General features: G+C 36.0%; 1 protein-coding gene across 1 annotated transcript in view; it reads right to left on the reverse strand.

The window, feature by feature from the left end:
- The window catches only part of LOC145784758 (uncharacterized), a 51,888-nt gene that overhangs the window by 19,937 nt on the left and 16,882 nt on the right, over nt 1-15,069 (reverse strand). Inside the window, exons 20-37 of the mRNA XM_082596608.1 lie at nt 14,322-14,498; nt 13,734-13,891; nt 13,171-13,368; nt 12,289-12,439; nt 11,354-11,565; nt 10,622-10,705; nt 6,865-7,264; nt 6,254-6,482; nt 5,562-5,674; nt 5,071-5,234; nt 4,562-4,760; nt 4,182-4,331; nt 3,564-3,679; nt 2,790-3,018; nt 2,579-2,673; nt 1,916-2,171; nt 1,419-1,542; nt 400-541 (exon numbers count right to left, since the gene is read on the reverse strand). Of these exons, the coding sequence (XP_082452734.1) occupies nt 400-541; nt 1,419-1,542; nt 1,916-2,171; nt 2,579-2,673; nt 2,790-3,018; nt 3,564-3,679; nt 4,182-4,331; nt 4,562-4,760; nt 5,071-5,234; nt 5,562-5,674; nt 6,254-6,482; nt 6,865-7,264; nt 10,622-10,705; nt 11,354-11,565; nt 12,289-12,439; nt 13,171-13,368; nt 13,734-13,891; nt 14,322-14,498 (3,197 nt within the window). The remainder of the gene's footprint in view (nt 1-399; nt 542-1,418; nt 1,543-1,915; nt 2,172-2,578; nt 2,674-2,789; nt 3,019-3,563; nt 3,680-4,181; nt 4,332-4,561; nt 4,761-5,070; nt 5,235-5,561; nt 5,675-6,253; nt 6,483-6,864; nt 7,265-10,621; nt 10,706-11,353; nt 11,566-12,288; nt 12,440-13,170; nt 13,369-13,733; nt 13,892-14,321; nt 14,499-15,069) is intronic.

The raw sequence follows: 15,069 nt of genomic DNA on the forward strand, positions 1-15,069 counted from the left end.
TAGAAAGTTATTAATGTAACCTGCTGTCTGTTGTAGTGTTTGTAAGGGGTAGGTTATATTATGCAGTTATATTGTCAGTAAATAAATGAGAAAGCCACTTTGACAAAATGTTGTATTGCGAGGAAAAAGAATCACATAGGCTACAAATACATCACATGCCGAGTAATGCTGAAAAACACAATAATGATGAGGATTATGTGCTAAATAGGCTTCCATGATGTGGCGCAGTGAATATAATATTGAAAGTTTTCGACAAATGCAAACAGATTTGGCTCCCAATGGGTTTAAACAAAAACGTTTTTACAGATTTCATTCAAAATGGCTTGTGTCTATAAGTAAAACGTAGCTTATAAGCCTACATGCGAATAATTTGAAACACAGTTGAATAAATTTGTTTACTGAGTATGCGGCTGACGAAACTCCCCAAATAAATCCTGGAGGAAATTGTCCAAACAGCCATGTTTCCTCAGCTGGCAAAGGGAATCCGTTTGATAGGATCACATGATTGAGAAAGTTAGCTGAAGATTTAGCTGATCTAGGTCTGGAAATACAATAAATATCAAAGTTCCTTCTACCATTGTAAATTTAAGTTTATATGCAATAGATTGAGTTTCGCTTTTAGCAGCATGATCGTTGCTTACTTCACAATGTAGATATCAACAACCTGTTTTACCTTGATGCTGCTAGTTCGCTGTGCTAATAGCGAATAGCACTAGCTTTGGGATCACAGTTCCCTAGTTTTGTGCTATGACGAAATTTATAATTAACTTTAATTTAATCAACAAAATTTAAAATAAATTTATACTTTGTATTTAAAAGAAAAGTTTTTACTGTGTTTTTGATGAATTTAAAAGAAAGGGATGGATTTAGTTTTATCGGTGAAGATTTCAAAAATATTCGCTTGGCATTTATCGCGATGCAGTAATCTAGTTGATCTGTTTAGTATTTTAACGATATACATTATTTCCAAAAATGGATTCAAATGGCCGTAGATGCAACTTTAGACTTTGTATCATCAAACATTATTATCGATAAAGATACTATAATTTTTTTTGCAAACAAAAGTTTATAAAAGTCCTTTTGTGAATCGTTTACAAAAATAAAAATAAAAATGTTTAAATAATAAAGCATTGAAATATATAAATCAAAAGTAGAAAAAAAAGACTAACTGGAAAAGGCGATCTGGTACTAAGACACTTCCTCAAATGGGCGATCTGCCTAATACAGGAAGCAAACACTAAGAAAACAAATCAATAGGTTTTTATCTACAGTCTAAACTCTAAACCTTCAAATTATTGGGCTAGGCTAACACTCACAATTTCAATAAAAGTAATAATTTATGTTAGCCAAATGGTTTGAAGGTTTAGACTGCAGATAAAAAACTGATCATTTTTTTCTGAAATATATGAAAGTTGCACCTGTCAATGCTATTAAACTTGACGTGATATAATCCTGATCTACGCGTAAAACCGTTCTCCCATTCAAATCCGTCAAGTAGTTGAGAATAAAATCCATCGATTTTCACATTATCTCTGTCTTGAGCTGCAAAAATGTCGGGGTAACATATTTAACGGTTTCTGGACTATCAACTTTAAGCTTAACTATAAAATTTTTTGTTTTGCTGAACAGCTGAAAAGTGCATTGTTTAGGTAAAAATAACGTGTTTCTATCATTTTCCTGTCAAAGGAAAAAATAATTGCCAGATGAACAGAAAAATAAATCGTCAAATTACATTGAGTGATAAATGGTATTTTTGAAAAAAAAAAATATATATATATTGTATCTGTGTAACGTTCTGCTGACAATCGTAGGCTTAATCGAAAATAATAACCACACAATGATTTATTTGAAGGATGTCAAAATAGTATTTATGTCTCTGAACATTGCGATTTTTCTAGACTTGAAGTAAACCAACCTTTTAAAATTTCATTTAAACTAGATTTGTAAAATTCAACCCGGTCATAGTCATCTATTTCTTGTTCATCGGCATCAGTTGAAAAGCCTACGTCACCAATAAACAAAGGAGTTTTGAGTTCAGCTGGTGCTGATGGGTCAGTGACGTATTTCCCATTGATTAAATACAGCAAGCGTCGTATTGACCACGGTACGGGCGACGTAGCTTCGTCTGCTCCGAGTCTAGGCCATAAGGGATCTCTTGAAAATTGAACATTCTAAAAGATATGAAATCAAACATGTCATTTACGGAGAAATGCATGGACAAAAATATACTATCTTAGATTGGCGCACTGAACACAGCAAGATAACCAAACATCAAGTAGTGACAATAATAGTAGCAGTAGTGAAATGTTGAACTAAGGGCTGTACACAAGGCAGGGAAGACAAAAAGTTATAACTGTTACCAAAAGCTTTCCTACTCTTCAAGATTTTAAAAAGAAAATTGTATGTCCTGGTTGTATGTCCTGGATATTGCTTTTTAGCAAGCGGTTTACACGTCACCGTCGTCGGTTTTAAAGGTTCTACAATATACGCTATGCCAATTTCAAGTAACAGAATAATGTGTTTTCATGAACTTAAACTTCAATGAATTTCAGTCAAATTCTACTGCAGTAAATGTAACCTGATCATTCATATAACTTGAAGGCAGATTCCTTGTATCAAAGTCGTGGACGAGACGTGCTGTTCCAGGAATGATGTAAAAGAAGTCAGATGAACCTATACAGTATTTAGGTACAAATTGTATTTTATAAAACCGTTAGCCATAATACAAATGAATGAATAGCAGCAAAACATGCTTAGTGCGTATTGTAAAAAAATTTCTGTTTTTCTACCTTTTATTAAAAGCTGTTCTGCAGCATTTAGTTCTACCAAGCGAGATTGATCCGGAACGCTTCTCATTGCCACTTGATCAATCATTCCTTGGGGATAATTGCCGCTGACGTAGATCGGTTCTGCAAACCAGCCTAAGCGGAAGTCGGTTGCCCTCATTGCCGCAGAAATGTCAGCCTCACTACTGGTATTGGCAGGTTCATACCAATCGGAAGACAAAGCAATAGATACCTACAGAAAGTAGTTTCATTTTGTTCAATAATTAATTAATTATAGCATAAAGGCTAAAAACACGCATTACCCAATCATATTCTTATGAGTGGAGCTGCTTTGGAAAAAGGTTCTTTTTAAAGAAATAGCATTTTGTGGTGCCTCAACTAAAGTCGTGTAGGCTGCTATACTAATATACCGTATAGGTTTGATTTCATTTTGTGTTACCAAAAAAAAAAAATGAAGCATGACACGACACCTACAGACTGTAACGTGCTGTGTTAGCTATTGGCTGGCTACTGGCATCAATCAAATCAAACCAAACCAAGCTAAGTTTAAAATGTCTGTCAATAACTGCCAGAGAAAGAATGCAACTTATGTGCAGTAGTCGGCGGTGATGCTACACGAGTATTAGCTACACACAATAAAGCTTACACTATAGGTCAAATATATGATTTTGGACTGTTGTGCAGCCACTAAATCTAAATAAACACAACACACTTAGCATATCTAACTTCATTCAGATATTACCTTTTTTGGTAAAGTTTTAAAGCTAGCGGTCTCACCTGTCCATTCTGGGCAGTTTTGTATTTTTGATCGTACAAACGCCATGCTTTGGCATGAGCCAGCAGTAAATGCTTGCCAACAACATATGGAGCCGTGTCAGATTGACTGGTCAGACCTACAAAAACAAGTTGGGTAAAAGGTGGTACAATGTTCAGCTTCGCGGAAAAAATAAGGTTCTTGGCCAGTTCCCTTTTCTTGTCCGCTTCTCCTTCAGCAACCTCGTCCACCCAATTTATTACACCCTGGGTAGATTTAAATGGTGTTTTTCAACAACCAGCTTAAGCTGGGCGTCCAACCAGTTTCGCAATATTGGAAAGCCAGACCCTTATCCGTTGCGCTATTTTTTTGAGTAGATGAGTACAGTAGGCTACACATAATTACTAATTTGGTTTTTGAATCATAAGTTGTAACATTTTCCGTTGAAAAAGACTACAAAAAGCGAGAAAAGATAATTGGATACGACCAGTAGGATCAAGCAGTAGCCTATAGATCTATCATGAAACTGTTGTTCAAAATACTTAAAAAAATTTTTTTTTTGAACTTTGAATACATTGAGACAGAGCAACATTGTATACGAAAAAAATATTGTTATCTTATTTTTTTTACACAGAGCCTACCTGGCGCTTGTTTTCCGCTTCCGTGTCCGTTCCAGGCTACTGAATAGGGATCATATATTGTTATCCAGTTCTTGACCCGATCGCCAAAAGTTTGAAAGCAAAAGTCAGCATAGCTTTCAAACCAATCCGAGGACGCTTTATTTGTCCAACCTAAAGATGTGTATTGCAATAGACTACTGTATGTTTCTAAATGATTGTCAGCAGCTTTTCTTTGCAACATGAATAAAGCTATCTTTTTTATCACATCACAGTTTTGTTAGCAAGATAAGTTGAAATATTTGGTAATTGTCGCTAAAGCAAATTAATAAAAGGCCAGTTAATTAACTATTTGGATTAATTTATTTAAATGATTGTCGAATAAATGCACGCTTGCAAGTCACCTCCTTCATTCTGTAAGACTTGTGGAAGATCAAAATGATATAGTGTGATTTCAGGTCGGATCTTTTGTGCAATGAGATGATTAATTACACCATTGTAATGTTCCACCGCTGCAGCATTGACAGAAGCGTTTCCGTCAGGAAATAGTCGCGACCACGAAATCGAAAACAAAAATCTTGAAGCACCAAGGCCTTGAGCAAGCTGAGAAAAAAAAGACAAGTATTTTTCAGCCGATAGGTTAGATTTTTTCTTTGTTGCTATTCACACAAACATGTAAGATATTTTAATTGCTTTCTATTCTTGCAAGACTCCAAAATATGTTAGCCTGCTTGCCAAGCAACAGCACGTTTACAAGCCATAAATGAAATTAAGTATGCAAGTCATGAGATATCTAAATATTTGTAAAACCGAAAAGTTGCGTTTTAAAATTCAATCTCCAATTAATTTTTATTTAAAAACTTAAGTCAAAAGCAAATGCAAAAAGTAAGACATTCTTATGAAGTCATTTCACCTTAACATCGTATGGAAACTTGTAATAAGAATCACAAGCTATTCTTCCACTAGATAAGCTCGATCTGTCATCAGTTATAGTCTGCATGATGTAGCTGCTGTTCATTTCGGGTGAGATCGGAATGACTCCTTGTTTTTGGGTAAACGTATCCCAAATGCTTATACCTGTTTACATGAGCCTTGTTATTGTATTACATTAGCACGTGACTTGCCCGACTTAGCTTGAATGTTATTGGACACTTTTGATTGTCTTTTTGGACCAAGATGATTGAAGCGGTTGGTTAATCAAGCAAAAATCCCAAGTAGGCCTATAGATGTTAAACTCCTGTTTAGCAAACTTTTCGAAAACTCAAGTTTTCAAAATAAAAACAATATAGTTTTCCAAAAGTTTGCTGAAGATGAATTTTGTAGCTAAAGTTAATAATTTATAAGCGTAGAAGGGCTGCAATACTAACATTGTGTTCATGAGGATTATACAGCAAATAAAAGTACCTTTTCCATCCTTCTTCCAAGCTCCTTCTGTTTTATAAGCAGCCGTTGTAACTCCCCAAACAAAGTTGTCATCTAATCTCCCGTTTATGAAATCTGTTTTGTCTCCATCACTCCTTTTAAACAATAATAATAATAATCGTGTTTTTATTTGCGCCCATTGCGATAACACACAGTACACTGCGATCACAGATGCGATACAACAGACGACAGGAAGCAGCGAAGTGACATATAGTCTTCGAGTCAGCTGCTCTCCTTATTTTGGCTTGCCATTAAGTGTCTTTGCCGAGTCACAGCCGCGTGCTCTGGAGCAGTGTCGAACCCACGTCCTTTCGAACGTCGAGCATTAAGTTTTTCAGAAAACTTATGAACGCTGTCATTCTTCAAATACGATTTTTTTTTAATTTTTGGATTTGTTGTGTTTATAAAAGGTTAAGACAGAAAAAAACGTTTTTAGTCCCTTCTTGTAATTTCATTTCAATAAGTTATTTTTTTAGTTGCTAATATTTTTACTCTTTTTCAAATAAATATTTTATGCTTTTTTTGTGTGTATGCCTAATAACTTTAAACGATGCACGCCACAACATAAACACTATCGATTTTAAGCAGACCACTAAACAATACAAATTCTGTGATATAGCATCATCCCTGTATATCATGTGCCACTCTTATATAAAAAAAAATAGAAAGCCTACCTTTTCCAAAAATATTCCCAGGGTTCCTCTGCCGCTCTTCGAAATCCATTTGTTGATGCCAACGATTTGTAATATTTAGCGGAATCCTTTTGCGTTCTCGGCCGTGTGGGATCACTAAAGTTAACCCAATGCAAACCAAAGCGTTCGGAATAGCCTTCTGCCCATTCAAAGTTATCCATTAGAGACCAAGCCGTATAACCTTTCACTTTGACATCATCGATATGAATCGCTGGAAAGTATAATTCAATTTTATGTTTTTGGCAAAGTTTTCTTCGGTTTCATCTGAGTGGTAATTTAGTTAATTTAGTCTTCACATATTAGTTTACGACACGGAGTTTCTTTGATAAGGTGCTAGCATAACAATGCATCTCATTTAACCAATATAAATTAGAAACCTCTCTTATATTGAAAATAAAAATAAATGCTGCAAAAATAAAACTTTGAAAGTAGGCCTATACAATGATTGTAAAGTATAATGCTTGAAACGGCATTTCAATTGGCCGGTTTGACAGAAATTGTTCAGCAATGAATGTGGACATAATTTTGAAATCAATTTTATGAAAAAAAGTAGACAGATACTAATCGACTTCTATGAATCTTGCAGCAAGTACCTTTCAGTACTTCGTTGATGTAGTTCCTGTAGTAATTGACTCGAATCTCGTCATCGAGGTAGTCGTACGAATGTTCTGAGATTCCATTTTCGGTGACATAAATGTCAGGATCATTAAAGTTTCTCTTGATCCAAGTAACTAGTTTTCGTATCCCCCACGGAATCTGATAGAGCCAGTTTGACGCAGATCCAGGCCATTCCGCGCAGCCAAATCCGCATGCGGCTTCATCACTGTTCTGCGTTGGTGTTTCTCCATGGTAGCGGCAAGGAACGACAAGGTTGGATGTATAGTGATTAAGCCCGAAGAAATCAGAAGTTCCTTTGTTTAGTTTGATTTCTTCTGGAGTGAACTCAGGCAAACGGTTGTACGTGTAGTTGTAATACTCACTTTCGTTTCCAATCTAAACATATGCATTCAAAAGATCAACTCAACGTTGCTAAATGTGACATGAAAGTACCTGAATAGCACTATGTTAGTATACTTTGGTTGTAAACTCTGACCTACACTGCTTTAGTTGTCAGAAGCCTTAGTTGTAATCTTTACAGTGTAACCACTGCGAAAATTCCGGATAAACGTTGCTCAAGAACTGGCAATTATGTCACAATACAAAACGTATACAGTAAACGCAGCCTACTTACTTTTAAATAAACAACTTAGTGTATATTCGATTATTAAAATATCACAAAATTGAATTCAGCATTTGTCTCTGTTTTAAAGTATTTCGTGATACTTAACAAGTCTACAGTTAACCCAGTAGTTGGCATAGCCACCACCTACAACAGTGGTTGTAGTGATATAGTGGCACATCACGTAAATCTTTCAGTCAAAAAACGTCAGCTAAACATCTTACTATACAAACAGCATTGAAGGAGTTCTTTCAGCAGTTCCCTAAGAGATTATTTAGACATTTGGTGTTCTTTTACAAAGAGCGATTGGCTCCATAGGTTGAGACACCATTGCTTAAATCAATGTATTGCTGAACATTAGGGTGTACCATTTTTCAAAAAGTTTTTAGAAATTAGTGCGGCTATGTATTACGGGTTTCCACTTTTGTTAAAACGTATTTTGGTGAAGTTTCAGAATTTTCCCGTCAAAACTGTGGTTCTGCCGCCATTTTTTCAAAATGGCGGCCGGATGAGATATCATCAAAATTTACAGCCTAAAACTGGCGCAATGTGATCATATAATATGTCGATTACGGGGTTTTTGGGGTCACAGAACACGAATCTGAAGTCAAAAACGCTCTACGACAACAATTTTGCAAAGTGAAATTTTACCCTTTGAAATTTATGGTGAAATTTTACAGACATGGACACAACCTGACCAAGAATACCTCACGCCAGAATGAATAATCCTGAACTTTTGTCAAACTTTTGAAATAACAACACGATTCATTTACAAACAAATTGAGTTAATCACTCTTAGCCATGATCTATCCCTGTTTCTTCTGCATGCTATTCCTTATGGTTCAGTCCCGATTGATTTCAATTCGCAGTATTTTATCAATACATTACCAGAGTGCCGTTACACAATACCAGAGTGCCGTTACTCTGTGCCGTTACATAACAACCAAGAGAGCTTGCTGGTGGCTCTCGTCAGAACACCTGCCAATAAAATCAGTGAATAGCTTAATGCCGCGTTCCACAATATCGTTGACCACCCTTACGTTCAAAGCGAATCTGTTTAGTTTCTCATAAATTTTCGAAATTTTTCCATTCTGATACTGGCATTTGTAGCCACTCTTGATCAATATGTTCCAAATTGCTTTCCCAATTGTTGCCTCCAGCAATGTACAAGCACCTTGCCACCTCCTGAATTGGCAGCAGGCGAATCAAACAACATACCACCAATGACAACTTTCATTCTCTAGTTTTCCACCAATCTTATTACGGCCTGTTCCTGAGATGATCCGGTGCCGTCTGGTATCTCACGCACTCCCAGCAGCTGCATCATTTCTGCATTACCTTCATCATCAAAACTAACGTCAGACACATATACACATTACACAGTTAACCGTTTTGATGAAATATATCCTCCCATTTTCAGAATCTTTCCGTCCCAGTAAATTATTTCCAAATCAGGGGCCTGGAGCTCATCTCTGATATTTTGGGAGTGAGAGGACTTAGTCTTATTAGCCAGTCTATGAGCTGTTGTGGCTGAGATATTAGTATCTTCGACTTGTATGCCGAACGCTTGAGCCACAGCAGCCACAAACATTGTTCTTTGCCGATAGCTCAATTAAAGTCGATCAGATGTTAAAGCTGTAGGCGACATAATCTTCATTTTCTTTCTCTTTCTTTCAGGATTTTTCCAGTTGTCACTGTCACTTTCTGTTTCTTCATCTGTACTCCAACTTCACTGTTTTAAGATTGTCAGCAACATCGTCTTTATATTTCTTTTCACCAGCTGTACTGTGTCGTTTTTTCTCTAATGAAGTCCCGTCTCTTCTGCAGAGTAGGGCTGTGCACAATGCGCAACCTAATTGATCTCGCTGGAGCGGATTTTTCAGATGTTCCAGATCTGTCTCCCAGTCAATGATACCAGAATGCATGCGAATTGACAGCGAGGTAGTCTTACATATATTCAGAGCATCCTTGAGCTTTTCTTCCATATCACGCAAACGTGTTTTAAATGAATCACTATTATTCCTCTCACGCCTGGAATCAAGTTCTCGTTGATACCGAGTTTCACACAAATTCCTCAGATGCCGGTCTATATCCGCATTTTTAACAATAAGCTTACACGATTCCTTGTCTGTTCCAGATTGCTTCTCGTTCTTCTTACCAAATACCAAACCCACGCCAAAATGATGTTTCCATACCTGGCAAATTTCCTCCCTTGCTATCGCGATGGATTAGTTGATCGTTCTGTGACTTTCGTCTCTGAGGAACAACAGCCTAGCTAGAACGTCAAAGCTTTTAGGGAGCTTAGAAACACCTAGTCTTTGCTAGTGTTTCCAATGAGGAAGTACTTTCTTTTTGGTCTTTGTGCCAATAACCGCTATGCTTCACCGGCCGTCTCATTCAGTGACATAACTGAATCTTGTAGCTTGGGTAGAATCACTAGCTCCTCTTCGAGTCATTGTAGCTTATGATGATCTTCGTCGTGTAGAAGTAAGGCATTTACCCAGTTGGGAGAGTTTACTTCTGCTTTTCGAACCTTTTGGTCTGCCGTGGGGTACTCTGCTGTTGCTGCCCATTAGTTAGTAAGTAGGTATAGGTTAGCAACTAAATATACAGGTTACTGTAGACTAGTTAGTAGATTTTTATTGGATCTGAAGTAGCCTACACGAGAAAGTACATGTTCATTTTTCCCTCGTACTGATTAATATAATCACACCGACTAGAAAAGATTTTGCATACAATACATGCATTTCAAAGTTAAAATGACAATAAGATGCTCTTTTCATGTAAATATGCAGTCCAAAACAGTGTGATCACATCTTATGTCAAAATTCACTTTACAAAATTGTTGCCGTAGAGCGTTTTTGATTTCATATTCGTGTTCTGTGACCCCAAAAACCCCGTAATCGACATATTATATGATCACATTGCGCCAGTTTAAGGCTGTAGATTTTCATAATATCTCATCCGGCCGCCATTTTGAAAAAATGGCGGCAGAACTACAGTTTTGGCGGGAAAATTCTGAAACTCCACCAAAATACTTTTTAACAAAAGTGGAAACCCGTAATACATAGCCGCACTAATTTCTAAAAACTTTTTGAAAAATGGTACACCCTACTGAACATGTTACTTACATTCCATTTCATGACAGGTGAATAGTCACCACTGTTGAAAATTGGCTCAGCAAACCAGCCAGTAAAGAAAGTTAAACTTCTTTGCTAAAATATAAATAATGGATTAATACATTGTTAGTAAACCACTGAATGAGGATTGGTTTCTAAAATGGAGAATCTAAGAGGAGAAATCGTTTGCAAGCCACTTAACTTCTAATACCGAATAAACGTAGATATTTTTTGCCATGTTAACTCGCCTGAACCATTGGTTTAAACTGTAATTATGACTAATTGCTGCAAGCATTTGTAATTATGTATATTATGTATATAATTGTATGTAATTATGTATTATGTATAATTATGTATGTATATAATTGTATGTAATTATGCATATAACTAGCAAGACCATAAGAGTACAGAAACTAGCTCAGGGGACAGGGGTTTTGCTTTTGGCTCTAGTGCCGAGGTTAGTTCCAGGTCGGGTACCATACTACAGACTTTAAAAACGTTACCGATTGTATTCTTTCTTGCATAACGCAGTGTCGGGTAAATAATGTGATGACATTCTAAATCTGATACAAAATTAAAAATGAGCTCTGTCGCTAAAAGACCTTGTAAAGCAACAATAAATAAAACCATAACATTATTATTACTGTATAAGAGAGCGAAGAGACTTTCTCGATTTGACGACAAGTGTTCCACATCAGTCAACTACTATAATTACTATATGAATACGTCTTAGTCAATACATACTGATGCTTCGATGTGTTCTGGACTGGAAGTTTGGTGTGGATCAACCCAATTTGAATTTAAAGTTATTCCAATCTTTCCTTTTTGTTCCGATCTGTAGGTGTCATTGTATAGGTGATATGACCTGGCATGTGCTTTGAGTAGCGTGTGGGCAGACAAGTACATCCCCTCCCCGGGATCTACATGACTCGGGGCAAACACTCCCAAGCCATAACCTAAAAATAATGTAAATAATGTTTTGAGACAGATTAAAATAAATTTTAAATTTTTAAATGTTTTACGTTCTATTATAAAACTTTTAAAATGTTTCTTGCTTTTCTGTAGCAGACTATTATTGAAAAACTGAGTGAAACAAATGGTGTGCGTGCTCTTGGTGAACTGGATGATGAATCAACTCAGTGACTGCTCGACATCTTCCCACACATTTAGACCGAGTCGCAGCCATTGCTTAAGGGTGGTAAAAGGAAGAGCCAGTCGACCCTTGAAGTGGCGAAGAAATTAAAAGCTCATACAAAGACGAAAAAGAAAATGAAAAAGGAAGAAGAAGTATCTGTATGGATTCCTTTGTAATTGTATTCTTTAAAATCGAGAATTTTTTTTATTGGGTTATTACAATAGAAATGCTTTGTAAGACATTGAATTTTTCTGTGGAGATCAGTCAGAATTTATTGTAATTTTAGAACACAAATAAATTAACATTTTTAAAAATAAGCTATAAAATATGCTTGTTTTGTAGAAAATGTCATGTTTTGACATGAATAACTTAAAAAAAAACTGGTCACTGAAAGGTCTTAACGACAAAGCACGACTACTAATCACAGTCTCATCTAAAATACCAAACTCACACAAAACGCTATTTCCGTATTAAATAGAAATGAAAACAGACGCTTTTAGGTTTCATTCAGTTTTGGGTTTTGTCAAAAAGGTATTTCACGTACCTAGTTGCGTGATGATATAAGGTTCGTTAAATGTAATCCAAAACTTCACTCTGTCTCCAAATGTCTTGAAGCACAAATCCGAGTAATCGGTAAAAGCTTGCACCATGATATCGGTTTGGTTTAACCATCCTCCATATCTTTCTTGCAATGCCTAAGAATCATGAAACAATTTCTCTCAAGCAAATGAAAGTTTAGAATATTGACTTTTCAAACCTATAGACAAAAGATTTTTTTGCACTCCAGATCAATTTCTGTTGAAATAACTCCAGGGGATCACACGTAACAGATCACACGATTGAATTTAACCCCATCCCCTTTGAGCAGTTAACTTGTTGAAAAGCAAAGGGTTAATAAACGATGCATGCATATGTTTGCTACAGAATTAAAAGAGTTACTCATGTAGCCTAATAAGTACAACCATGACAAAATATCGTAATAAATTGTGTAAAGTTTACAATGATTTCATTTTCAAACCAGTGGATTTCGAATGGTGCTCATTCAGTGTTGGCCATGTGAAACCAGCCATTGTGCGGCCAAGTGATAGATTATTTATGAATTAGGATCTCATAGAGAAAACCAAAATAAAACAACCAATAATTTTCCTTATCAAACCCCTTGCAATAAATGCGGGTGTAAGCAATCCTTCTTAAATGAATCACCTCATGAATTTGGAAAAAAAACATTACTTCTAAAAAAAAACTCAATTAACCAAATTTGTCCTTTCAAGTACTGTAGAATATGTAATCCTCGTCTTTTCCGGGGAAAAAAAAAAACAGACTTAGTCAACTTTCAGGTTAAAATAAATAGGGAAGCACGGACACTTCAACCATACTTTCAGTACCATCCACCAGGTTCCTTAAAGACCTAAAGCATAAATTTTACCTGAGGTAAATCCCAATGGTACAAAGTTACCATAGGTGTTAATCCATTCAACAAAAGCTCATCAATAAGGTTGTTGTAGTAATCTAACCCAAGCTGGTTTATTCCTTCGGAAATTTCGCCTGTAGGAATTATTCGAGGCCAAGAGATTGAAAATCGGTAATATCCAACGGAGATATTCTTGAGAAGCTGTACGTCTGTCTGAATAAAACAGCATGATTTTACTGTGATAAAAGGTTTACGCTGTCCTTTTACGCAGAAGGATAACTTACGTTAATTTGTCAACTTTAGTTTCGTGCAGCATGCCCAAAGAATCACAGGCAATGCCTGCATCAATCAAACCATAAAGACTTTGTTTGGACACTTTGTGATCTAACAATTGTGCAGACGATCAGTGTTCACTCTCCCATTGTCTAATACTTTATTTTGCACTTGACTATTAGTGGATTTTGTAATAGATATAGGTTACATACGAAAAAAATACTGGGCTGACATGTAATGAACAGTGGTTGAGTTAAAGTATTTCATTAGTTTTAACTGTTTTATGAGTTAAAATAATTATTTACTTTGTATTGGTGGTAGCTGTCGCATGCGATGTCCCCAGTGTCGTTGTTTAATGACTTTCCTGCATGAGTGAAAACATCCCAAATACTTTCTCCTTTCCCGTCTTCGTTCCAAGCGCCTTCTATTTGGTAGGCGGACGTAGCAGAAGACCAAGCAAAGTCTGCAAAACAAAAACATTTTATGTCATAGACAAATACAAGCAATAAGTTTTTAAGACTTGAACAAACTAGTGATAAAACTTGTACACCAGACATTTGGATGGATAAAAAAATACGTCATTTTTTTGCTGATTGTATCGGTATGTTATAAACTACAAAATTATCATCATGTCAACAACTTCCTTTCTCTTTTCGAAGGTTGGAGGCAATGAAGAGCCAAGTTTTCTGTGATGAAATTTTTTAATTGCAGTATGGTAATCAAGTCCTGTCTAGTCTTTAATATCATTAGACCAAATTCTTGGTGATTCAAATTTTTTATAAATCAAATTCAAACTTTTCCATAAATTTTGATATCCATATAACTCAAATATTCATATGGAACATGTTATACACTGAACTACAGCTTCGGAAAATTATATTCAATAAAATTACCTTTTGGAAAGTTTCCATACAACACTCGCTCACGATCAGCGTTGTACGGGCATTGGCTATGACCAGCTTTGAATCCATTTTCCCTAATAAGGTCAGCATAATACCAAGCGGATCGTTTGGCTCTTCTTGATAAATCCTGTTGATTTATTCTATACATTCCATGACGTTCTATCTGACCTAAAGAAAGGAAAATTTATGTAGCGAATGTCGAGTAGTCTAAAGCATCCGCTCATAACTAACTGTAAATTATTGCAGCAACATCCCGAGCACATTGGTGGTGGGGATGATCCGAGAATGATGTCTGGATGTCTGCATGTATGAGTTTATTGCAAAAACAAATCTTCAAACCATGAGGACGCATGAACTCAAAAGGTTGCAACCGAAAAATGCCTAACTGACAAAACATGGTGAACTGAATCAAATCATGACTCGTAAAATCAATTAAACTGACCACACAACTGAACTGGAGCCATAACTGCAAACAAAGCGTAGGCTACTTGGAGTTCGTATCATTACAGTATAGCACTTGTTCTAAACAGTGTGCCTTTACAGTTTGTTGTTCATTAGAAAAATATATCTTGTGTTGAGAATGAAAAATTATCATATTGGCATTCTCTGTCTATAGCTATGTTGGATGTGGCAGCAATCAGGATAGGTTACAGGCCTACAGTGATATGACATCACAAGGGAGATATAATGTTAAGTGTAAAAAAAATCGATATTAAAGACTTTGATTGTTTGAGCTAAT

Source organism: Aplidium turbinatum, chromosome 15 (genome assembly GCF_918807975.1).
Source record: "Aplidium turbinatum chromosome 15, kaAplTurb1.1, whole genome shotgun sequence".
In the NCBI taxonomy this organism is placed as follows: domain Eukaryota; kingdom Metazoa; phylum Chordata; class Ascidiacea; order Aplousobranchia; family Polyclinidae; genus Aplidium; species Aplidium turbinatum.